At 35.4% G+C, this 26,523-nt stretch overlaps 1 protein-coding gene across 1 annotated transcript; it reads right to left on the bottom strand.

Moving 5' to 3' along the window:
* Positions 1-21,008: 21,008 nt before the first annotated feature.
* Positions 21,009-21,466, bottom strand: LOC149230738 (uncharacterized). The gene is made up of 2 exons (XM_089376130.1): positions 21,242-21,466; positions 21,009-21,131 (listed from the first exon to the last, which is right to left on the bottom strand). Exons 1-2 carry the CDS (start codon positions 21,353-21,355, stop codon positions 21,009-21,011), a joined length of 237 nt encoding a protein of 78 aa, XP_089232256.1. The 5' UTR covers positions 21,356-21,466.
* Between the last annotated feature and the right edge of the window lie 5,057 nt (positions 21,467-26,523).

The following is a 26,523-nucleotide window of genomic DNA, read 5'->3' as shown; positions in this document are numbered from 1 at the left end:
ACATCCTGTTCATTGTCATCTTCACTTCAGCAATACAATGTTTACTGGGTAATCTGTCCATGATGGTGCATACATCATTCTTAAAGAAAACATTGTAACCCTTCTGAACAAGCTGTCCAATACTTAAGAGATTACACTTCATTCCAGGAACATAATAGACATCTGCTATGGTTTTCTTTTCACCTTTCTTTGTAAATATTTTAACTTCTCCTTTTCCCATAACAGAAATTTTACTATCAGTCCCAAGTGTGACTTGTGATTGCACACTCTGATCTAAAACAGAAAACAGGGTTATGTTTCCTGTCATATGGTTTCTGCAACCAGAATCTAGAAACCATATATCTTCACTGTTTGTTTCAGCCATATTACAAACTAACAACACATTATCTTGACTGATATTTTCTCTAGTGATATTTGCACTAGATTTATTACTCATATCATGCTGCTTCTTCCTACATTCATTTGCATAGTGCCCATATTTTTTACAATAATAACATTGGACATTGGATTTTTCATACCTTTGTCTTTGAGCATGATGTTGTCCACTTTGTTGACTGCTGCCATGGCCTTGGTTCTGATTTGGATTGCTGCCTCTTCCTTGAACGTTTGCTGGACTATTTTTTCCGCCTCTGTATTGGGTTCTGCCTCTTCCTCTCTTGTTTCCTCTGCCTTGACCTCTTCCTCTTCCAAATGACATCTCGGTCTTGAAGGCTTGCTCAAGAGATGAGTTTTCATTTCTACTCAACCTCTGCTCATGTGTTATCAGTGATGCATGAAGTTCATCAACTGAAAAATTTGAGAGATCCTTTGTCTCTTCTATGGTGGTGACAATCACATCAAACTTTGAGGGTAGGCACCTCAATAGTTTCTCCACAATCCTCCTTTCTTCAAGAGTTTCTCCATGAGACCTTATCTGTGTGACCAAACCAATTGCTTGTGTGAAGAATGAGTCAATATTGTCTGACTCCTTCATACGCAGGTTCTCAAAATATTTCCTCAGCAACTGTAGTTTTGCTGTCTTCACTTTCTCCATGCCTTGATAGGCTGTCTTGAGAGTTTGCCATGCTTCTCTGGATGTCTTGGCTCCTGCTATCCTCGGAAACACACTCTCATGCACTGCTTGATATAAAATTACAAAGGCTTTTGAGTCCTTCTTCTTATTGCTCTTCAACAGCTCTTTCTATGCCTGAGTTAATCCAATAAACTCTTCTTCATTTGCTGGTTCTTCAAATCTATATTCAACAAGTTCCCATAAATCTTGTGAGGCAAACCTTGCTCTCATGGTTATTGCCCAGTAGTCATAATTTTTCCCATTGAACTATGGGAGCTGGGTATTAAACATACCCACGCTGGTGCTGGCCATTCTTGCAATACTTGACTGTAAAAAAATCACTTAATTGTCTTCAACAGCTACACAAAAACTAATCTGAAAAATACCTTGACAGATTTTTCGCTCTACTGGATAATTTACTGCAGCAACAAATCTTCTTTCAGCTTCTTTGATGTCTTCAAAGAGCCTGGACAAGCTCCGATACCATGTCGGGAATTTCTGGTTATTCCAAACAAAATACAGTGGAAAAATCCTCTGTTTCCACTGTTGAGAATTTTCTGATAAATTCCGAAACAACAAAAATATGAACAGAGAGTAATACTCTGTTTTTTGATAATTCAAAAACACAAGAACAGAGCATAAAATAATACTCTACTTTGCCTCAGGATCAAAAACTGATCAAAATAATACTCTGTTTTTGACACAGAAAAATACTCTGTTTTTAACTCAGAAAAACAGAAAAATTCGTTCTCTGGAAACGCTGTTGCAGCAACACAGTTTTTTTTTAGTTGCTGTAACTTGTGTTGCAGCAACGTTGTTCGTGGTGTTGCAGCAACGTAAATTTTTGACGTCAAGTATTTTTTGAGTTACGGTGTAACAGCAACAGGAAAAATTAACTTGTATTCATAAATAGTAAACCAACTGATATAAGTTCATCTTCCTCACACAAAGGGATTTCACAACTTCTATTACAAAACATCTTCCTCTTAACAGAGGGATTTACCAATCTATGCTAAAGAGCATCTTCCTCTCAACAGAGGGATTCACCAATCTATGATGAAGAGCATCTTCCTCTTGACAGAGGGATTCACCAAACTATGCTGAAAAGCATCTTCCTCTTGACAGAGGGATTACAACAGGAACGCTTCAGTTCCACAAAACAACTATCTCAGAAAATTTCAGCACTGCTGTGCAATACAAGAAAAAACTCTCTTGTTCTACACTGTTGTGTGTTACAAAAGGACTTTCAATCTATTTCCTCTGTCTTCTACTTCTATTTCTGTTTCTATTTATAGTACGGGAAAGGGTCTTCACCGCTTTAACTTGCTGATGAAGTCTCTGCTGCTCATGATTAACAAATTTGATCTTTTGTTGTATTTCTTGAGTCGGTGGTGATGAAATCTATGACTGATAAATGCTACGTCGGCTCGAGGCTGGTTCTTTTCTCTTTCAACCGTTCTTCTCATTAATATGGTTGTTGAGAAGTAATGATGTAGTGCTGTATCTGATCTCCATCCTTTGGGAACTCAAAAATAATTAAAGAGTGAAAAGATGGTAATGGCGGTGACATAAAAGATCGGGAGAAAATGTGGGGCGCCGAATCACGACAAATGAATAAAGTAGCTGCTGTTGTTCTGTTCACTGCAGTTGAAATTATAATTTCAACAATTCCTTTCTTGTGTTGTGCCGAGATTTGAATGGCACCGACTTCTCCGACATGTGTAAAATTGTCTTCAGAGGTTAGACTCTCTCTCCTCTCTGATAAGTAAGCACGAACGATAAAATTGTTAAATCTATGAATTATTTTCAAATCTTCGGATGTGACCAGTTTACATAGTTTTATTGATTGTATTCTTTGTAGTTCAATTGTTTCATCCTTTCTTTCGAACAACAGCAAAATCAATGTTTTCGAGTCTCAATTAAGATCAACACAGAGGCTTTTTAACATCTCTCACTCTGTTGTCTGACATAAGGTGTTACAGAGAAGTTCTATAGTTCACTCAATTTTTCCAGTTCATTGCCTATCGCAAGATTAGAATCAGTTACAATTAGCACTATCTCCATTTCCAAATACGTTTCACTCTCTTTCTGAAACAATGTAATTTTAGCTATGAGCAGTAGATTGAAACACTCAAAAGTACTAAAAGAATTTCTGGAGAGTTCATAACTTACCACTAGACTTTCTTTGAGATGTTAGTTCAACATAATGATTTTTCTTTCCAAGTTGGTTGTTTAGTAAAAAGAACAACGATATATATCTATATACACTTTCACCCAGAGAGTCGGCCTTTCAGTTAAATTCAATCAGAAGAAAATACCCAAAGTGGTGACACTGATTCTTTTCAAAAACCAACGGCCACCTAAGAGGGCAGACACAATCTTTTAACAGGAATAAAATTTATAGTTTCCAACATTACAATTAATAGTCAATAATTCCAAGGTTGCATGCCATGGACATGTACAACAGAGCAGAAATTGAAATTCGGGACAATGGTCGAGGCCATAGTTACAAAACTCTAAAGCCCTTTTGGAAAAACAGCTAAACTCCTAGTTCATGGAGAGAAAGGACACCAGATAAAGCGAACCAACTTAAGAATAGTGTTACCTCACAGAGGTAAGCCGACTAAGGAGTGTTGTTGAAGAGGTTTTTTGTTCTGTTGATTGCAGAGACCGAATACGTAGGGAGGCTGGGTTGGAATGAATGGTAACGCGTGCTTCTGCTGTGCCACCACTTTCCACTTTCTAAGATGAATTTTCCACAGTGGCCTAGAGGGATCCATAGGAGGTGTTTGCTTTGTGAACTCTTTTGAGATCAATTATCAGTGTGGTGATTTATAACAACCTTCCACCGTAACATTCTCCATTGTAACAACCTTCCACCGCAACATTCTCCACCACCGCTTGAAATCATTCAGTGGCAGGGAATCTTCTAATCGCTTAACATATAAGATCCGACGTTTACAAATTGACAAAGTGGCAAATGGGAGTTGTTTTTATAGAGTAACCTTTTAGGGCAGAATTAAAAGTTACCAAATATGCCACCATTATTTTTGGTATTGAGTGAATATTTTATTTTTATTTTAAAAAGATATTTTTGAACATAAAAATATTACACATATTTTCATTTGGTTGTAAAATATACCTTTTATTCAATAATTTATTTATTTTAGTGTAGAGATTTTTTTTATTAATTATACTTTTATTAAATTTATTAATTTTTATTTATCTATAAAAATATATATAATTAAATTTTAAAATTAAACGTGAATAGAAATTTTTATTTTCCTCGGAAAAATTAGAACTTATTTATGCTATCAATAAATCTTGATATAATATATAAAAAATATGTAGAGGTTGTTTAGAATTGTTGAGTTATCAATGAATTATATTTTTATATTATTTATAAAGTATAAATAATGATTTGTATGAAATTTAATTTTCATTGGAATTTAAGTCAAGTTTTATGAGAAAGATCAACCGTCAAAACCATACGTATCGAAAGGTAGATTAGAGGCCGTGAGGTTAAGTCGATTGCAGAATTACGGGATATTAAGGAATCCCACGAACATGACCCGAATATTTCAGGAATTTGCAATCGAATTAAAGATGACTGTATGAGAAAAAATATAAGGCGGAAACCACATAGAGACATGTACACAAAGGTGTCAAGCTCGCAGCTTTTAAACTTGTAACAGTTGCATTTTTTTTTTTTCCGAAGGTGGTAAAACCTATCAACTCAGGTGTCAAACCAACAGTGAGGACAACCATCTCTGGCTGCTATCCGCGAATGTTGGGTTTGACTCATCACTGTTAAATAGGAAAACCACGCCACCTGGCATAACCCTGCTGGTGGTCCGTAATCGGGAGCAGGCTCTCACTCCTGCCAGATGCCTCTGGGTCTTGGGCCGTTAACCTGTTACTTGTCACATTTGTCATCACAATTTTTTTACTGGCTATTTTGCAACAGTATATTTTCATTTTACGGGCAATTGGTTTTGACAATTTTCGAGCACGAAGAAGATAATGGAGTGAGTTAAGTCTACAATAATTGGAAGTTGGAAGAACCAAAGAAGCGACTGACCCTGAAAGGAGTCGCTTCTTTGGTTCTTCCAACTTCCAATTATTGTAGACTTAACTCACTCCATTATCTTCTTCGTGCTCGAAAATTGTCAAAACCAATTGCCCGTAAAATGAAAATATACTGTTGCAAAATAGCCAGTAAAAAAATTGTGATGACAAATGTGACAAGTAACAGGTTAACGGCCCAAGACCCAGAGGCATCTGGCAGGAGTGAGAGCCTGCTCCCGATTACGGACCACCAGCAGGGTTATGCCAGGTGGCGTGGTTTTCCTATTTAACAGTGATGAGTCAAACCCAACATTCGCGGATAGCAGCCAGAGATGGTTGTCCTCACTGTTGGTTTGACACCTGAGTTGATAGGTTTTACCACCTTCGGAAAAAAAAAAAATGCAACTGTTACAAGTTTAAAAAACCATTTTAACTGCAACAAATCATGATTTCATCTCAATTTCTTCCGCCGGATTCCGTCACCGGAATCTCAAAAAGTCGCATTATAGACAACTCCTTTCACACTCTCCCTTCCATGCCATGATCGCTGAAGCTCTTGCTCTCGGGCCATATTCCTGTGGCAAGTGCTATTTCATGGACTATAGCATTATTAATGCTCCCTTACATCACTGTCATTCCGTGGGCATAGACGGTAGTACAATCACGCTGACACCCCGGATTATTTCTGGACAAGCGCTTTCCGGTAAATCATACCACGCATGACCATACCATGCTATGCATCTGGACGGGGCATCTGAGATGTGACGCGCTGATACCATGCTATGCTATGCATCTGGACGGGGCATCTGAATGTTAACCGAACCATTCAAATTCAAATTCAAAATTTGAACTGGTGAATCCGCCCCGCCAAATTCGAAGTTTGAACTGGTGAACCCGCCCGGCCCAAATTCAAAATTTGAACATCGATAATTGCTCGTCTGGCATCATGGTTCAGGGCGGGCACGAGACATATATCCAGAATTACTTCCTGGGGCAGCGCAATACCGCCGGTGGAAGCCCGGACGAGAAGAAATTCAGCGGCGTGGGCATAAGCCTCATGGGCAACCACAACGTTGTAACGGACGTTGTCATCTTTTCGGCTGCTGTGGGGATTACAGTGACAGGTCAAGCCAATATCCTCACAGGAGTTCACTGTTATAACAAGGCCACAGGCTTCGGAGGAGTTGGAATCAAACTAATGCTCGGTGGATTGGCTCAGATCTGAGGAACATCGGTTCTTATTTGGATTATACCGCCCATTCTTCATGCACTCCATGGCAACAAATTTGGGAAAGCTGAGAGAATCGTTGCTCTCACAGAACAAAAAGGTACCTACAATGCCTCTGTTTACAGTCAGGCTCCCCCATATGATTACCTCTACTGTGGTTCCTCGCTGTACGGTGACCTGAATCCTCAGAGAATGAGAGAGTGGATGGCTTATCATGCCAAATTCTTTGGCCCTAGTTCGCACTTTGTTTTTCACGATGCTGGTGGAGTCCATTCCCAAGTTAGAAAGGTGTTGGAGCCATGGATTCGAGCAGGTCGTGTGACGTTGCAGGATGTAACAGGATGTAACAGAGCAGGAACAATATGACGGGTATTACCATAATCAGTTCCTCATTGTGAACGTTTGTTTACACAGGTACAAATTCATGGCGAATTGGACTTTTTTCTTCGATGTAGATGAGTATCTATATATTCCTCGGCGGAAAACACTGCAATATGTGTTGAATGAGCTCTCTGGCTATACCCAATTCACCATTGAGCAATATTCCATGTCTAACAAGCTCTGCTTGCAGAATAAACTGCACAGCATCTCGGCTAACAGTACTTATTCCAGGTAATAGTCATTATGGTTTCTATTAATCCGAAGAAAAAATTCGAATATGTTTTTGGGGTTTGAAATTCAATGTGATAATTCTGTTGCGCAAGGAATGGGGATTTGAAAAGTTATTATTCAGGGATGTGAAGAGAGGCATAAGGAGAGATCGCAAGTATGCAGTGCAGGCAAGAAATGTGTACACAACTGGCGTTCACATGTCTGAGAATGTGATGGGGAAAACACAGCACAAGACAGAGGGTTTGATGAGATTCTATCATTATCATGACACCATCACCAGTAGAGGAGAGCCGTGCAGGGAATTTGTGAAATCATCGATGAGAAAGAACGTGAGTTGGGTGGGAGGCATTCCGTATGTATATGATGGCACCATGAAAGCTGTTGCTCAATCCATTAAAAAATTCGAGAGAGACATGATGGGATCCCAGCTCGCATCCATTCAGCAGTGAGCGATTATGTTGGGAAAATTCTGCAAATTGATAAAAGCAAGTACCATTTATGAAAGACCAAATCATTGCAAGAGCTTTGATTTGATCAGGCCGAAATCCAGAGCTCATCAGACTTAGTGTTTAGTGATCGTACCATTCTTTCTAACTCTTGAGCCTGCATCTATCTCTTGTAAATTTCCATGCTTGTTTACCGCGGGGGCGGGATTCTGCCCTGCCCTGCCCGGTCCCGGCATGGTCGATGCATGTAGGTTTATGGTACTGTATTCTTTTGTAAAGTATGAAATTTCAATTTGAGTGGACTTTGCTGCTCCCCGCCATCATTTGTTCACAGATCACTCTCCCCTCACCTCACTTTGTACTGTCTTTCACACCACGAGATCCTCGCTTTCAATACCATGCGTTTGGTGGATGACTGGAATCGGTTCATTTCCTTTTCTGTTCTACTATCAATAATAGTATTGCCAGAAATTTGACATTATATGTTACAAAAGTGGATTTCATTTCATTTTCTGTTCTACTATCAATAGTATTGCCAGAATTTTTTCACAAGTTTTTATGACATTATAGGTTACAAAAGTGGAATTTAAAATTAAATGAAAAAAATAATTTCCTTCGTAATTATTTGCACTATATTCTTTAACATATATGAAAACTCTCTCTTTTATATATATATATATATATATATATATATATATTATTTTATAAAAATTAAAAAATATATAATTATCCACTAGTCACCGTAACACATTTTTTCACCTATAATTCAATTGCGTCATACAGCACGGGCATGTCTATGCATAAAATAGATTAATCATTCAGCCATGGTTAAAAACTGTTATCTTACAATCCTACCTCCATCCATTGCTTTAAAACGTCAACCCTTTGGATTTCAGTAAATAAAATTCACCTCTGGGACACCACCGAGGATATTAAACTTAGATTTGAGATACTATTACTGAATTTTACATTTACAATTTTATTGGTCAATGGTTTAAACGTTACATTTTTATTTAAGTCTAATCTGTGTTATCATCATTTAACACATTTTAATTTATGATTCAAGAGGGTTTTAAAAATGTTTTGTTTCGTAAGGAAATAATTTAACAATTTAAAATTTAGAGGTATTTTATAAGAATAAAAAGTTATCTTTTTAAATAATGTTGATGAGTCACTCAGCATTTGTCAATAGCAATGATTTTTAAATAATGTTGTTGAGTCATTTTACATTTGCTAATAACAATAAGTGCATAACAACCAATAACGGTTGTCTCAGTATTGGTTTGACAACTGAATTATGATAGGTTTGCCTACTTTTCAAAAAAAAAAAAAATATAAGCATACACCAGTACATTTGAGGATAACAACCTGTGATCGTTGTCCCACTGCTGCTTTCACAACTGAGTTATTATAAGTTTTCCTACTATTAAAAAGATAATTTAAAAAAATCAATTTATGAATAAGTGTACTTGGAAGAAGGTTTTAAAATATTTAATGCATTTGAGGATAACAACCTGTGATGTGATCGTTGTCCCACTGCTGCTTTCACAACTGAGTTATTATAGGTTTTCCTACTATTAAAAAGATAATTAAAAAAAATCAATTTATGAATAAGTGTACTTGGAAGAAGGTTTTAAAATATTTAATGAGAACCGCTCATTAATAACCATTTTAGATCCATCTTAACTCCGAAACTACCAAGAATCTAGAGGGATCGAATTTCTTTGCACCTTAAGTAAATCTATGGGGTTCAAAGGTTTACTACCTCTCCTCCTTTCTGTAACTGGAACCTTGGATCTCTCATTTTCCACAGATTTCACATTATTTCCATCACCAATTGAGCTGCTCCCAAGACAAATAAATATATAACTTAGAAAAAAAAATATTAAATATATAATTTTTATATGCTTATTAATTAAATTTAAATCTAAAATTATGAAATATAATAATTATGAATTTAAATCATTATTTTAATTTATATGACCAAATAAAATTTAATAAATAACCATATATAATTAACATTTCAAAAAAATTAAACTAAAGCTATTTAAAAAAAACTTATATTAATATGTAATTCTTTTAATCACATGAAATTAAATAATTATGAATTTAAGATTTCTTATTAAAATTTAACACAGTTATAAATTAATTATTTATAATACTACATTCATATTTATTTTCAATTTCAAAAAAATATTTTAATAATTAAATCTCCATTTATAGATTCAGACAACTTCTTAAATTTGATACCAAGATTATTTTGTAGTGTTTTTTATATTTGATAAATTATAGTCTACTATTAAAGATGATTACTAATCGTGTTAAGAGGTGTTTTATTTAGACAATTTCTTAAATTTGATAATAAAATTATCTTGTAGTACTTTTTGTATTTGGTAAATTTTATTATTATATTATTAGAGTTGATTACTAATGGCTTTGAGAGGTTTTAAATTTGATAATAAAATTGTCTTGCAGTGCTTTTTATATTTGATAAATTATATTATATTATTAAAATTGATTATTATTTATGTTGAGAAGTGTTTTCAAGTTTTATATGAAATACATATTTGTAATGTTACGTGATTTAAATATTAAGATCAGGTAAAATAAAAATTAAAAAGTAATTTTTGGGTTTAGGTTTTGAGAAGTCATGATTTTTCTTATAGTATTTGTTATGATGAAACAAAAGTTTGAAGAAATTTATTATGAAATGCAAGCATATTACTTTAGATCCATCTTAACTTTTAAATTGATATGTCAATACTTAATAAATTTAAATTTAAAATCAATTAAACTGGTTTTAAAGCTATAATAAAAACAACGATATTACCCATCGATAAATGTGGGTGATATCAAAGATTCCATCAAAAATTGTTTTTTTGGTACATTGTTATAAAAAGGCATTAATAAACGATTAAATTGTACATCGGTAGAGTCAATAAATTAACTTGGTTCAGTGAAGCTGATTTAGCCCCTTACGGTATTTTTCATCCTGGGCACGCACTTCCCTTTCATCCAATGCATTGCGGGGGAGGAACATACATACGAGGTCTGCTAGTCTGCTCTTTCGAAAAGTTAGTCTGCTCCTCCGTCGATTTATATGATCCAATCCAGCTTATTTTTATCCCCTTCCCCCAGTATTGGTTTGGTCTAACCTGGGGAGATGGGGCTAATGAATCACTATAAATAAAGTACCTAATACGCCTATCCCAACATGCCTATTGCAATAAGTTGTGGTTAGCTCAACAATTTCCCTCTCACTCATTACTGAAAGTTGACGGAATGTGATTAAACGAATCTTTGGTTTAAGCACCTTTCCCCGTTCATTATTGAGAAGGGTTGGTTAATTAACTGATTTAAAGTGAACTGCTTCTTTCTAAAAGTTCCTCTCCTCATGGTGAGACCCCAATGGGTCTTGAATTGATGGACAAATAAAGCTAGGAGGTGTATTTGATTAGCAATTGTCTCAAAATGTGCAAACATAGGTCGATAGGTTTTTTAAATTGGAAAAATGATATGAGGAACGCATTTGCATAATATGTATTGGAAAATTTAAATTTTATATAGATATTGTAAAAGATAATATTTTAGTTTTATGGATCCTAGAGTTCGAAAGCATACCAGTGAAGTTCTTAGACTATCTTGTTCTTGAAGGGCAACACGGACACCAGATTCGACCTCTAGAAACTCAGATCAATGTCATAGCTCAAACCTGAGAGAATAACAAGGATACTTTTAAATTCAAGTGAGTTAGAAACTACCTCCTCAATTTTGGGAAGAAAAGAGTCATAAATTAAATGTAGTCTTCAACAAATGTGAAACTTATAATACTTAAAAAACAAATAAAAAATAAAGAAACTTATGCAAATAGTTACATGCATCCATTGCGAAGTACATCCATCACACAAAAAAAAATCCATCATACACCACTAAATAACAAAAAACCAAATTTATAAAAAATATTAATAATATTCAAATTATAAAGTGAATTGACTTTAGAAAATTGCTAGATTCAACTCTCTTGCTCGTGAATTTGGCGTGTTCATATAATGATAACGGAACAATAAATGTAAGTCAAAATGTGACAAATTTATAAAATAAAATAAATTTTATTTTACCAAAATCACAACGGTCAAATTCAATATTCAAGCTTCCATACATGAGAATTGTAGATTTTTCCTTGGCCAACACACAAATTATGAAGGGCAGATTGTCTACAACTAAATTTCCTATATTGGCTTGCAGCTGGAAAGTTCCAAGAAAACTAAAAATCTTCTGAACCACAAGACTAAATTCATTGCATGCTCAAGTATATCATGCTCCATGAATAATAACTAGGCATACCATATACAAATCTACAACTCTTTTCTAGTGTCCTGAATAAGTATGAAAGGATTTACCGTTACCTGTGCTAGTTCTAACATTGTAAATTCCCCAGGATTCCCAAGATTGAAAGGACCAACATGCCTCCATAAGTCACATAAGGCATTCAACCTTCGGGGTTTCCAAGGAAGTGTTTGTAGTTAATTTTTATTTGAGAAGTGAAAGAAAACAATACCATATTACTTCCAACAACACAGAGCGATAAACAATGGACCAATATTTCTGCTGCAATTGTCAACTTACCAGATCATAAACGAACTAGAATCTCTGTGTATGTTTCCCATATCCATAGAATGTCAAAGGCTCCTTGCACAAAGGCTATACATAATAATAAGGAATTTATCAAAATTATCTTAGACAAGAAAAAGGAATAAATCCCAAATTAACTCACTATAGAAAGAAAAGATTAAGCACAAAGGAACTAGAAAATAATTAAGGCAGATAATCAAAAGGTTATACAAAGGTCCTAAGTGAATAGAAAAGCATAATTCAAAAAGATAAATGATTATAATCATTTGGGGAAATCATCAAAGCAGTGGAAAAAAAATTGTCTTAAGCAAAAGCACCATTAAGTGCAATAATACAATATTACAAACATAAGAAATCCAAATACTTCCCAAAGTTCCATAATACCTACCAAAGTTCCTTAAATACATGCTTCTTCTTACTGAACCATATAAGATGTTTTTTAATTACCCTGTGAATGACTTATTACTTCATATAATTTTCGGGTAAATATAATTTTCAAAGATTTCTATTAGAATAATTAGGTTTCTATTCGGTATTTTGTGGTACCTATCAAACTACTAAAGGATTGCTAACCTTTATTGGACTATGTCTTGCAATAAAAAATCTCTAGGCCTTTTGAAAAACACACCAAATAGTACGACACTTTTGAATAGGAACCAAGCTAAAAAGAAAAATCAAAGTACCAGAAAACAGATAATGTAGCTCTAGATTTTTCTTCAAGGAGAATCATCGTATGGTCTACAACTACACAACCTATGTAACACCAACATTCAATGCATAATACAACTACAAAGTTATGAGATCATAGCCTTGAGAGTCTGGGAAGAAAATCAATAACTTACTTGAGCAACAAAATTACTTACAATCTGACCAACATCAAGGCACATTCGCAGACTGTATGTATTGAAAATTTGAGAAATATGAACTTGAAAGCACGATATCAAATAAGTATCTTGGCAAGTGTGATGTGAAATAAGGTTTAATATATTTAAATAAGTATCTTGGCAAGTGTGATGTGAAATAAGGTTTAATATATTTAGATTTAATACAGATATTAAGACAAACTCAGATTCACAATACACCTCAACATTTGCTCCCCTGTGATAATCCATTGTTAGAGTTTCGGTTGTTTTCTTACCCTCATCATAGCAACTGCGGACTCTTGAATATCACCATGAAAACGATAATTCTTTTAGTTTTCAATACAAGGAAAACATCGAACAATAATTGAAAATAAAACATGGTGACTGCCTTCATCCAAGGTAAGTCCGATAAGAAACTAATCGATGGGATTAACATTGCTCCAATATGCTTCGGTTTGAGGATGTTCAAGAGGATCTCCATAAAACTCACTTGTACTTGTAAGCAAAAAGCATGCCCCAACATGCTTGGAAAGTCCGAGCATGTTCAAGGTTCCCAGAACATTAGTTTTGTAAAGCTTGAGTTAAGGATTCAGAGCAAAACATAACAATTTTATAAAAAAAAAATACTGAATAGAAACCTCCATTGTGAAAAATAGCAAGATCTACAGAAATTTACTTAAAAAACATACATTCATTTCATATTTCGATGAGTAAAGGATATGATAGTATTCACATGATTATGTTTCCCTTAGTAAATGGTTTCCATCTGAGTGGGGAACCCAGGATGTAGGCCCTTATGGTTATATAAGGTTTTGAGAAAACATACCCAGTCACCTTTGAATAGTAGGCAAGGCATAGAGCTAAGTTGGTAATGTTGGTATTTTGATCTCTTGCCTTTTTCTAATAGTAATATATGCTTCTACCACAACAAATAATAACCATCTTGTTTATAACCCACCAATAAGATAAGGTAACAACCCGGTCTAAAAGGTGGTCTTACATGAGCATAAGTGTTGGATAACCTGACCTGAGCTCTGCTCCCCAACTCTAGAGGTCTGGAGCACCCGTTAGGTGGAGGTAAGGAATAGGGTGCTATAAGGAGAAAAAGAGATTCGCATCTGGGTCAGCAGGATATTTATTCCCCTCAAACTGAAATATTTGCAGAGCTCTTTGAGGGGAGGGAATAAATAAAGGGTGAGGTACATTAAGTGGATCGACCAACAAACAATTATTTTTGAAATTATGAAATTGCGTAATTACGTAGATAAAGTGAATGACATCGGGAAGAACTCTCAACATCTCTTAGTTAGTGAAAACACCGCCCAAATCACTCATTATTTGAGTTGGTCACCAATGCAAGTAGAAAATGAAGATGTAGAGCTTGAAACCCGAGACTCGCACCTTTTATGGTTTTATTACTTCTATTTTGAATGGAAGAAATGGAGCCCTGTACTTTGATTGTTAGGATATTCCGACACATAGGAAATAGTTAAGTATAACTTGGTATAGTGTAGAGTTAGGTAAAGCGTGTTTCTTTACTATGTACTTTTGTAACTTACAATTTGATGGTCATGATATGTTCTAGACATGAAGTGATCCGACGGTTCATTCTCTCCTCGGTATTAATGACACTTGACCCGTGGCTTGACACCCGATTGGTCCATGATCTCTGTTTAAAGAGCATGGAGGGTCATTTGTGTTGGGTTGTGTTATATTCTTTCCACGAATAGCCCACATAGTTAACCGGGGGGTTAGAGGGGGGGTAGAGCCCCCCCCTCGTTGTGCCTATTGCGTAGTGGGGGGGTCACGGGGGGTTTGAGGGGTGAAGGTAACCCCCCTCTATGGGGTCCAGGGCAACGCCCCGGAAAAGTTTGGTTTTGGACCCTATATTAGGTTGGGCGGACCTACCTATGTTTTTGTGCATGATTTTCGCACATGGTTTTGGATGCGATGGTTTTCGGTCCATGGTTTTGGACGCGATGGTTTTCGGTCCATGGTATTGGATGCTTCGACATGTATAAATATGTATTTAACATTGAAAGGAACATAATGAAAAATCAAGCTGGTATTCTCGGTTTTGGGATCCAGGGGAAAATCTTTGTGTATATGTGTTTTATGTGTTATGCTCTCGCATTGTTTATTTTCTGTGTTTTAGAATTCGTATGCAGGTAATTTCTATATGGGGTTAAAACCTACATTTGGTATTAGAGTTGTTTTGGCTTCAAGGGGACGCCTTTGTTGCTGAGGGATTTCGCTCGGGCTTGTGGTAGACCCTGTTCAGTGGGAGATCTGTGGGATTGATTCAAAGAAGACACCTTCAAGCAAAGTCAAGTCTCCTCCAAGCATGTGGCACCATCAAAAGAAGCCTACCAAAGCAAATAAGTCAAGTCGGCCTACATTCTTCAAGTCGGCCTAAAGGAGGGACAATCCTCTATATATAGAGGTTGTCCACTCCATCATAACATCAAGCTTTCATCTTTGAAATCAACGAAGATAGGAAGTCAAGAAAAGGGTGAAGGAAGGACAAAGAAAGGTTCTCCAAGTGCAACGAAGAAGAAGGGTGCACAACCGAGCCTAAGAGGATTGTTTCTAGGGAAATATGCAGTCACACATGCGAAGATAAAGAAGGTATCTCTGTTGCCATAGAAGCCCTCCACCACAGTCATACATATCTCATTGGTTGGGCTAGTAAAGTAGGCCTATAAGGCCTCTCACTCAAGCGAAAAGGAAGCTCACTCAAGTGAAGAATAAAATAGGACCTCCACATAAGAGTCTTGAAGGAATCCCCTCACACGCGTGAAGAAATAGTGATACACTATTGTCATATCAAACCTGCAACTATATCTCAAGAAAGAGCTCGGTTGGAGGAAGGATAAAGTACTCTTCATATGTAAAGGAATCTACCAAGGAGCAAAGAGGAATATCTCTTATAGAAGAAACATAACAAGGACTACTATCAGTTGCCAGAAGAAGGACGAAGTGCTAGGGAGCAAAGTGTTGGAAAGAGGAAGACTAAGTGTCGGGGAACTCCTATTTCTTACCCCATAGAAAAGTTAATGCACTCTTAAGAGACTCTGACGACAGTCTTGGGAGACGGGTTCTGACATCGGCTATGGCTGTCAACCCGTGTGCGCCCTTTCCCGACGAACAGATTCCGATTAATAAAAGAATGTGTCGATGTCTCTGTATGTATTCGCATTCGCATTCATCCACCCGCATACCATCCATACATCACTCATTTTGAATTTGGAAACCCGCCTAAATACTGATATTTGTATTACCAGCGTCCTCCGTCCCATGTCATACCATCGCCCGCATACCATCCATACATCACTCATTTTGAATTTGGAAACCCGCCTAAATACTGATATTTGTATTATCTGTTTAACATCAGCTCTGAGAAGCGTCATTCTGGTGGTGCACGAATTCGCCATGGATGTCTCAAACGTCGGAGAAGAGAGATAAGCGGTACCAGCGGCAGCTTTCGTTTCACTTGCTCTTCATTCTGGTGATTGTGGCGTTGCTTCTTACGTTGTCTTGGTACATGACCTACTAATCGGCGCTGGAGGGTCTGATGGATCAGCTCATCATGGTCCTCATTCTGTGCGCGGTGTTCTTGCTCTTGACAGTCCACTGGTTGTTTGTGGTGGAGAATCCAACGTTGCCTTTGCCTCGATATTGGGATTGTCCCATTGGTATTTAGGCATGCTGGGGCGACGCATTAAGTTGACCACTTGCAAGTGCCCAACAGGCAACAATGATGGCCAATGGGGAGCGTTTCGGGTGGTCCCCATGGGACATGTCAACTCGGAAGGCAAACCCCGATGAGTTTGTTAACATGCACAAGAGGGAAGTGCGTGGATAAGGGAGTTTCGAGCTTAGCACCTGGACACTACCTTCGACTTGTTTCACATAGAAATAATATCTTGGGCATAGAGAAAAGAGTCGCAGAGGCTCTAGGAGCATCTAAGCACTAGCTCCTTGGATTGTTTCGCGTAGAAAGGGAGTGAAAAACATAATAAACAAAGGGGCTATCAAATAGGGAGCTCCGTCCTTTGGGTTGATGGGTGGTCATTCGCCTAAAAACGTGACCAATGACGTGGAGCCATTAACAAAGGAAAAAGGCCTCCTATAGGACTTAAAAGGGCTTAGTGCCTAGGGCTTAAGCTAATGCTCGCCATGACTCGGTCTTATGGTGGATAACAAGAAAGGTGCCAACAAAAGGGACCTAACACAAAGAGGTCTTATTCCTAACACAAAGAGGGAGCATGACCACAAGGGGAGTATACTCAAGTCAATATTTGAGTATGAGATTATGCATTGAGAATTGGTATCATTAACTAGTATAAGTTATGCTTTGCATGATAGAGGCTAATGGTGTTTGTTGCATATGAATCAATTGACTATTATGATATCATTCTAATTGGTAATTAGTATCATACATCGGATTTATGGTGAAAGGAACATGGTGCATATACGGAAGATGTGCGCATATACGGAACCTGGGCATATACGGAAGATGTGTGCATATACGGAAGATGTGCGCATATACGGAAACTGGGCATATACGGAAGATGTGCGCATATACGGAAACTGGGCATATACGGAAGATGTGCGCATATACGGAAACTGGGCATATACGGAAGATGTGGGCATATACGGAAGATGTGTGCATATACGGAAACTGGGCATATACGGAAGATGTGTGCGCATATACGGAAACTGGGCATATACGGAAGATGTGTGCATATACGGAAACTGGGCATATACAGAAGATGTGCGCATATACGGAACTGGGCATATACGGAAGATGTGTGCATATACGGAAACTGGGCATATACGGAAGATGTGCGCATATACGGAAACTGGGCATATACGGAAGATGTGCGCATATACGGAAACTGGGAATATACGGAAGATGTGCGCATATACGGAAACTGGGCATATACGGAAGATGTGTGCATATACGAAACTGGGCATATACGGAAGATGTGTGCATATACGGAAACTGGGCATATACGGAAGATGTGGGCATATACGGAAGATGTGTGCATATATGGAAACTGGGCGTATACGGAAGATGTGTGCATATACGGAAACTGGGCATATACGGAAACTGGGCATATACGGAAGATGTGCGCATATACGGAAACTGGGCATATACGGAAGATGTGTGCATATACGGAAACTGGGCATATACGGAAGATGTGAGCATATACGGAGACTGGGCATATACGGAAGATGTGCGCATATACGGAAACTGGGCATATACGGAAGATGTGCGCATATACAGAAACTGGGCATATACGGAAACTGGGCATATACGGAAGATGTGGGCATATACCGAAGATGTGCGCATATACGGAAACTGGGCATATACGGAAGATGTGTGCATATACGGAAACTGGGCATATACGGAAGATGTGGGCATATACGGAAACTGGGCATATACGGAAGATGTGGGCATATACGGAAACTGGGCATATACGGAAGATATGCGCATATACGGAAACTGGGCATATACGGAAGATGTGCGCATATACGGAAACTTGGCATATACAGAAGATGTGTGCATATACGGAAACTGGGCATATACGGAAGATGTGTGCATATACGGAAACTGGGCATATACGGAAGATGTGCGCATATACGGAAACTGGGCATATACAGAAGATGTGGGCATATACGGAAGATGTGTGCATATACGGAAACTGGGCATATACGGAAGATGTGTGCATATATGGAAACTGGGCATATATGGAAGATGTGCGCATATACGAAAACTGGGCATATACGGAAGATGTGCGCATATATGGAAGATGTGTGCATATACGGAAACTGGGCGTATACGGAAGATGTGTGCATATACGGAAACTGGGCGTATACGGAAACTGGGCATATACGGAAGATGTGCGCATATACGGAAACTGGGCATATACAGAAGATGTGTGCATATACGGAAACTGGGCATATACGGAAGATGTGAGCATATACGGAGACTGGGCATATACGGAAGATGTGTGCATATACGGAAACTGGGCATATACGGAAGATGTGCGCATATACGGAAACTGGGCATATACGGAAACTGGGCATATACGGAAGATGTGGGCATATACGGAAGATGTGCGCATATACGGAAACTGGGCATATACGGAAGATGTGTGCATATACAGAAACTGGGCATATACGGAAGATGTGCGCATATACGGAAACTGGGCATATACGGAAGATGTGCGCATATACGGAAGATGTGCGCATATACGGAAACTGGGCATATACGGAAGATGTGCGCATGCTTGGAGGAGACTTGAATTTGCTTGGAAGTGTCTCTTTTGGCATAAGTATACCTATAGTAACATGCCCTTAAGGTCTTCAACATAATTCTTTTTACTCTTTGACTCACCTATAGCAGTGTAACATGTGCTAGACCTATTTCAATGAGCAATAAATTCATTGACATATATTATAGAAATAATATTTATTTTATTGAATAAATACAAATATCAAAATCATAATTATGAAGACCGAACCTAGTTACATTTCCTTCAACACTCCCTCGTAACTAGGGAGGTATTCATATAACATTACAAGGTGTTTGGCTATTTTCCAATCTTGAAGAATTCACATAAGAGAAACTAGATTGGCAATCCATCTGTTATAGAATCATAGTAACCAACATTTTTGTCCACAACAAGGCCTCGATTGACATCTCTATCTCTCAATAGATCATAGCACAATGTTGGTGATACCAATGACTTATAGACACCTTAGTCATTGTCTCTCAACGTACATACCCACCTGGGTGTTCACTAAGTATGACCTTCTAGGAATATTCTTTTAATAATTTAAAGTCATAATATCTACATACCAAGACATTACAAGACCCCACCTCAATTGTATTTTAATTATTAATAACTTTTTTTTCTTTTATTTATGTAATTTGATAAGGAATGATAAGACCAAACAAGTTTTTTCCATTATAAATAAGTTGGAAAATCACAATAAATTTAGATTATTTAGTATAGATTATTGTTTAATATAGATGATTTAAAAATTTAATTTACATTGGTAACTCGAAGACAAATATAATTTAATAAATTATGAAAACAAATTTAATGAATTCATTTAAATAATTATATTATTTTTTCATAGTTATTAAAAAAGATTCATGAAGGAATTGTCCAGGAGAAGGAATCGAGAATTTTTTAATTTTTATTTTAACTTTATTGTTACTGTTTTTCTAGTCATACAAAAAAAAAGAATCATATTTTTATTTTTAGTTTAATTTTATTGTTACGGTTTTTCTGGTTATAGAAAAATAGAATCATGGAGGTGTTGAGAATGAGATTTTAATTTTAATTTTATTGTTAATTTGGTTTAGCTATAAGAATTTAGAGTAAATTGTAGAATGTAGTTAATTGGTAGAGGATTTGTTTAGAGTAAAATTGTTAATTTTAATTTTATTGTTAATTTGGTTTAGCTATAAGAATTTAGAGTAAATTGTAGAATGTAGTTAATTGGTAGAGGATTTGTTTAGAATAAATTGTAGAATGTAGTTAATTGGTAGAGGATTTGTTTGGTGGTATAATTTTTATTAAAAATTTAATTATGGAACAGTTAATTGTAAATTTTTATTAAAAATTATAATTATTAAAATGTATAAATGAATTCAATTTTTTTAAAAATTTCAATAACTCCTTAAAACACTTCCATTCTCCAACTCCAAATTATTCTAGATATTATAAAGTTGGGAAAATATCCTATCAAAACACTTCAATTATCCAAATTATATACAGAATTCTGCATTGCGACTCCATGATACAGAGTCTGTGCTGTAAAGGATTTTAATGGCCCTCTGAATTTGTGTCATTAGAATCCACGATTTTGGGCGATTTTAGCAGAATTCGAATGCCCAAATTTTGGCGAGCTAAAACTGTGGGATAATCATTAAAAAATAATCGGAAGAATTAAATTAAAGAAATTGTTCAGGAAATACAAAGAAGGGAAAGTCGTCCAAAAATATAATTTAAATGAATATATTTTACATAATTTATCACATCAGTGAAATTCAATTTGCTGGCTGGTTAAGTTCATCCTTACAGCAATCAGAACCTAACCAACGTCTCATAGCAGTGGAGACCGTCAAATTCAGGGGCAAACTTTACTGTCGTCCATTCCTCCTTTACTTTTCTATTTAATTCACCGCCCTGCCGACTGTAACTCTGATCCTGTGAACCCAAAAACCACCATAATTAGAAACCCTAACCCCAAGAAACAATAACCCCTCCCCTCTTTGCAGAACCCAAAATGATGAAGAAGCAATTTTTCATATACTTACATGATGGCCATCCGTATCTGATGTTGATGGAAGGCGATGAGATTTGAACCTGCAGAAAGCCCCAATTGCGGCAACCGCAGCTGCTATTGTGAACACAGGCGTATTCACTGCCATTTTTTTGACTTCTTTATCTGCTGATTTGCCACAAATTTGTATGAATCGCCGAAACAGAGATTGATACTCCCTTCAGTTGACACCGAATTCTGAGTACAGTGTGAAAATTGCAGAGATTCGAACAGAAATTCCCGATTTCAAAAGCATTCAGACGATATTGACTGATAAAGCAGGGAGGAAGTGGAGGGCAGTAAATAGGAGAGAAAGGTGCGAGTCAGTATTTAGGCGGGTTTCCAAATTCAAAATGAGTGATGTATGGATGGTATGCGGGCGATGGTATGACATGGGACGGCGGGTTTCCAAATTCAAAGTGAGTGATGTATGGATGGTATGGGGGTGGATGAATGCGAATGCGAATACATACGAAATCGGAATTCATTCGCCAGAGAAATGATGCACACCGCTGACCGCCAAAGCCGATGTCAGAACCCGCTTCCCAACACTGTACTTAAGGTCTCTTAAGAGTGCATTTATAATGCTATAGTAAGACAAGTTTCATATATATATATAATAACTGATTTGCCACCTTACGTGGGAAAACTTCAGTGTCCTTTATTGTTCACTAAATTATTTAATGTAGCAGACTCAATAAATCAATTAGTATCAAGATTCACCTATATTGGAAACTTGCTAATTGGCTGCATTATGTAATTTGCAATGAAGGCTGCTTGTAGAGGACAACTACTCAATGCTCTATTTGCTAAATAAATTGAATGCTTTTGTGGCATGTCGCATAACAGATTAAGCCTTGCTCGGAACCCTTTTTTCATTAAAGCACAGTTGTAATCGTTAAATCCTAATTCGTAACTGACAGTGAGTCGTGACACCTGAATACCTAACTGCACCTATTATTGAACACAACCTGATTTCTTCAAATTCTTGGTTTTTTGCATTTTGTACTTTTGTAAGCTCCATGAGAACTTCCAAGGATTCGTCCTCAAAACCAAACTCGAGTGATAATCTAGTTAGTACTATGTTTGTAAAATAATGTATGTAATCTAGTGACTACATTATCTCATTGACAAAAATCTCTATTAGCCTTCCTCGAGTTGTTCTACATTTGAAGAGTGTAGGATAGGGAAGCATTGACCGTGTGTTGTATTGGGTAAACATATACTCAAATAGACTTGAAGAGAATATGATAATGAGCATAATCTAATTTAATGTCACAGCCTAGCTAGGCCAACCTCAAATTGATGTTTGATCTACTAGACTCATTGAGATGGATTTATGTGTAAGACCTCTTTATGTGTGAGACATGAGAGCCTTCTCTAGAGCTATTAGACTATTTAGTTTTAGGAGGCGTACACATCTTTCCTTATTTAGTTGTACCAAATTTACAAAAACTTGAAATAAGTTGTGGTGAAACACAAATTTACTTGCTTGTTTTTCTAAATTTGATGTTTTCTTTATTGGGTTCTATAAACTTATATTAGCAATTGATTTCTTTACCAGGGTATATAAATTTATAATTTTTATTCACAAGAGAATTGGTTTATGGTGGATTTCAAAAGTTGGATTTTGCCTATTTGCAAATTTTCACCTTTTTCATTGTATTGACTTTACATGCTTGCACCTATAGTTGTGCTTGAATAGCATACTTTTGCATTGGATTTTGGAATTTAGTTTTATGTTTGGTAGTTATAGAGGTATAGGAAGATTCTAGGTTTGCGAAATTTGCAATTTCATTTATTACATTAAAAGTGCATATTAGTTATGCCACATTCCCAAAATTATGCATTTTGGGTCTTCTGAATTTTACCGAAATACATTGTTTTTTTTAGAATCGAAGTTTTATGTATTCTATTATGGTGATTTCGAATGATATTATATGGATTTCTTTATTGGGCCACAGTGAATTTATGTATCACTCTTAAGTTAACTTAATTGAGTTGTATTTAATTTAATTTGTGGACTTTGGGTGAATAATCACAAATAATATAATCAAAGTAAGAGGTTTAATCATGTTGACACATGGAGTGTTTGTGCTGCATTATTTAATTCCTCAACTAGGAAAGCTAATTTTGAAGCCTGCACTTTTCGATTTTGGAGATTCCAATTTTAAAATAATAATATATATTTATAAATAATATATTAAATATTAATATTTATTTAAAATTATTTACCTATATGTTAAATATATAGTTTATGTTGTTAATGTTTTTGTTAAATTAAAAATTTCATAAATAACTATTCAACTTAATATTGTTTTGGCTAATAAATATAGTTTGGATTTTACTACTAACAAATTTGTTTATTATTTAGTCATTATCATTTAAATGTATTGATTCTATACCGGTGAAATAATGATAAGAAAATAATGTTTTCATAAGATGATGAGTAGGTCGGTTTCCCGATTTTCTTCATCCAGGTATTATTAACCTCTTATATGATTTATTTAAAATTTTATTTGATTTTTTATTTTAATTTCAATTATTTGATCCTATAATATTGTAATTACTATACATTTCTCTATATTTTATATATAAAGCTCAATATTCACCTTAATGAGTTGTAAAACTTAATAGTCACTATAATGAGTTCTAAAGGACACCTTTAAATTTCCATATTTTGAAGTCTCTTATAATTTATAATTTAATAGTGTGAATTTGGTCTTTGACATGGATGGTATTACCAAATTGTTACAATCCGGGTTAAAGCTTGGATTATTAAAAGCCTTGATTTTTATAAGATCTTTTCATTTTGTTTAACTTATTTTTTATTTTTATTTATTTTTTAAATGAAACTTATATTTTAACCATGAGATTTTAAAAAACATGAGATTGATACCTTTGTTTGAAGATGATTTTTTTTGGTAATTTATTAAGTTCGTGCCAGATTAATGTTTAAATATGTTTTTAATTGATGAATTGAAATTCATGTACATCTAATTAATTTGTTTTTATTATATAGGTATTATATATCAAAAATATCTTTAAAAAAAAGAATCAACTTTCTATTGAAAGGATTTTTGGATGGTCTACTACATCTCAAGTTCCGTGGCCTACACAAATTATCCAAAATTTAGTCCATTTACATGATGATAATGAATGTACTATTTGAACATTTACATAGTTCACGCACATTATGTTTTTTTGTTTGAAACTCATTTCACAAATAGTGTTCTTTTAATGAGATTGACATTAAAGTGACTTAAATGAAAAACATGATATGTGTATTTCAATTTCTATTTTGTTAAATTTTATTGTTTAATTTAGTTGCAACAATATCTCCATTTACTATTTTCATGAGAGTAATTATGAATATAATTTGTAGAAGTTAGATAAACCCAGTAAAAATTAATATTAAAAGTCATATGAAGGACAGTTTAAAAATAAAAACGTCATAGTTTTTTTTTGATGGGAAGGGGACGGGTCAAATTTAATCTCTCACTCCACATGAAGTGTCTATCCCTTGTATTTGCGTTATTTCCATTTTAAAGGAAAAAGAGCACAACATTTTCGCTTTTTAATTGTGTTTTTTTGGAATGTATTATACTCATAATAACGATAATGATATGTGATTGTATTTTTTTTCTATATTTTGTCAATTTCACATATTTAAAAAGACTTTAATTAATAAATTTAATATTTAAATTTAAAAATCAATATATTTATGACAACATATATAAATGTGTCTCTATAAACTAAATTTTAAACAAATTAATAAACTTACATCATTTTTCATATTTTGTCAATTTCATATATTTAAAAAAACTTTAATTAATAAATTTAATATTTAAATTTAAAAATCAATATATTTATAGTAACATATGCAAATGTATTTCTATAAACTAAATTTTAAACAAATTAATAAATTTACATCATTTTTTCTTAACGTGAGAAGAGAGTGCTAAAATCATGTCATTTATTAAATAAAATATGAATATAATTATTTGGAGTGAAATGTTGAAATAAAGTTAATATGTATTACTAGAATTTTTTCGAAACAACCCCAAAGGGAAAAATAAAATTAGAATCCTCTGATGCTTTATACATATTTAAACGAAAAAAAAAATAAGTTAAATATTTGACTTTTGAGAAAGTAGTTCTGCAACAAACTCTGTGCTGTTAAAGAATTTGCTAAATATACTAACAAACGAGAGAAGTATTATTATTTCTTGCTGGACAGGTTATTGTTAGAAAATACTTCACTAAATATACAATAAAACGGAATATTAAACCAATACTTCAAACTCTACATTGTTTCTGGCTTTATTATTACAAAAGAATTCCCTAAATATACAATAACAGGAAGTATTAAACCAATACTTCAAACTCTACATTGTTTCTGGCTTTATTATTACAAAAGAATTCCCTAAATATACAATAACATGAAGTATTAAACCAATACTTCAAACTATGACATTGTTTCTTGCCAAGCACATAATTATTAGACAAGGATTCCTTAGATATGCAAGAAAAAAACTGTGACAAATCAAATCCGTTCATACAAAATTAATTCATTTCGATATGCATTTAGATTGTTGCAGAGCATGTGTGGCGTATCAGAGCTATATTATGTATTAAAAAACAAAAGTAATTGATTGAATTAAAAAAGGAGATCATTCTTTACCAGATGCGCAACACACCTATGCAAATTGGAGACAGAAAATTAACAGGATTTAATATAGTGTAGGTAACCCCTGCATCGAATATTGAATAGTTCCAGCTGGTCCGTACTTGAATATTGATGCTAGCGAAATTGTTCAATATTTGACTGCATCAGGTCTCTAAGCTTCCGCCTGCACTTGATAATGGTCTCTAACTTTAGCTTCCATTGTCTGCATGCGCTCAATCTCAACTGTGCAGTCCTCCAAATTTAGCTTCGGCAAGACACATTCCACCAGAGCCGAAACATCTTCCAGATGGTCTTCCGTTTTCATTTCTGGCGGCAGGGGAAGAATGAGATCTCCAAATATGGAGAGTATTTTGGCGCCGGAGGTTTCATGACGGAATTGGCTTTGAATGCAGAGGCCATGTCTGTCCCAGAGAGCACGGAATGAAGCATTCGCCACTGACAGAAGGAAATAGAGATGCCCCAAATAAGAGCGACCGCTTTGGTGCTGCCTGCGTTGTGAAAGGCGGGGATGAGTTCTGTACTGACATGGCTGAGCGCATCCTGAATATCATAGCAGATTATTTGCAGATTATTTACGGAGAGCGCCA

Source organism: Pinus tabuliformis, chromosome J, assembly GCF_031772625.1.
Source record: "Pinus tabuliformis cultivar Carrire ecotype Pingquan chromosome J, CPIR1, whole genome shotgun sequence".
Taxonomy (NCBI): domain Eukaryota; kingdom Viridiplantae; phylum Streptophyta; class Pinopsida; order Pinales; family Pinaceae; genus Pinus; species Pinus tabuliformis.
This window is presented reverse-complemented; position numbering and strand designations above follow the sequence as displayed.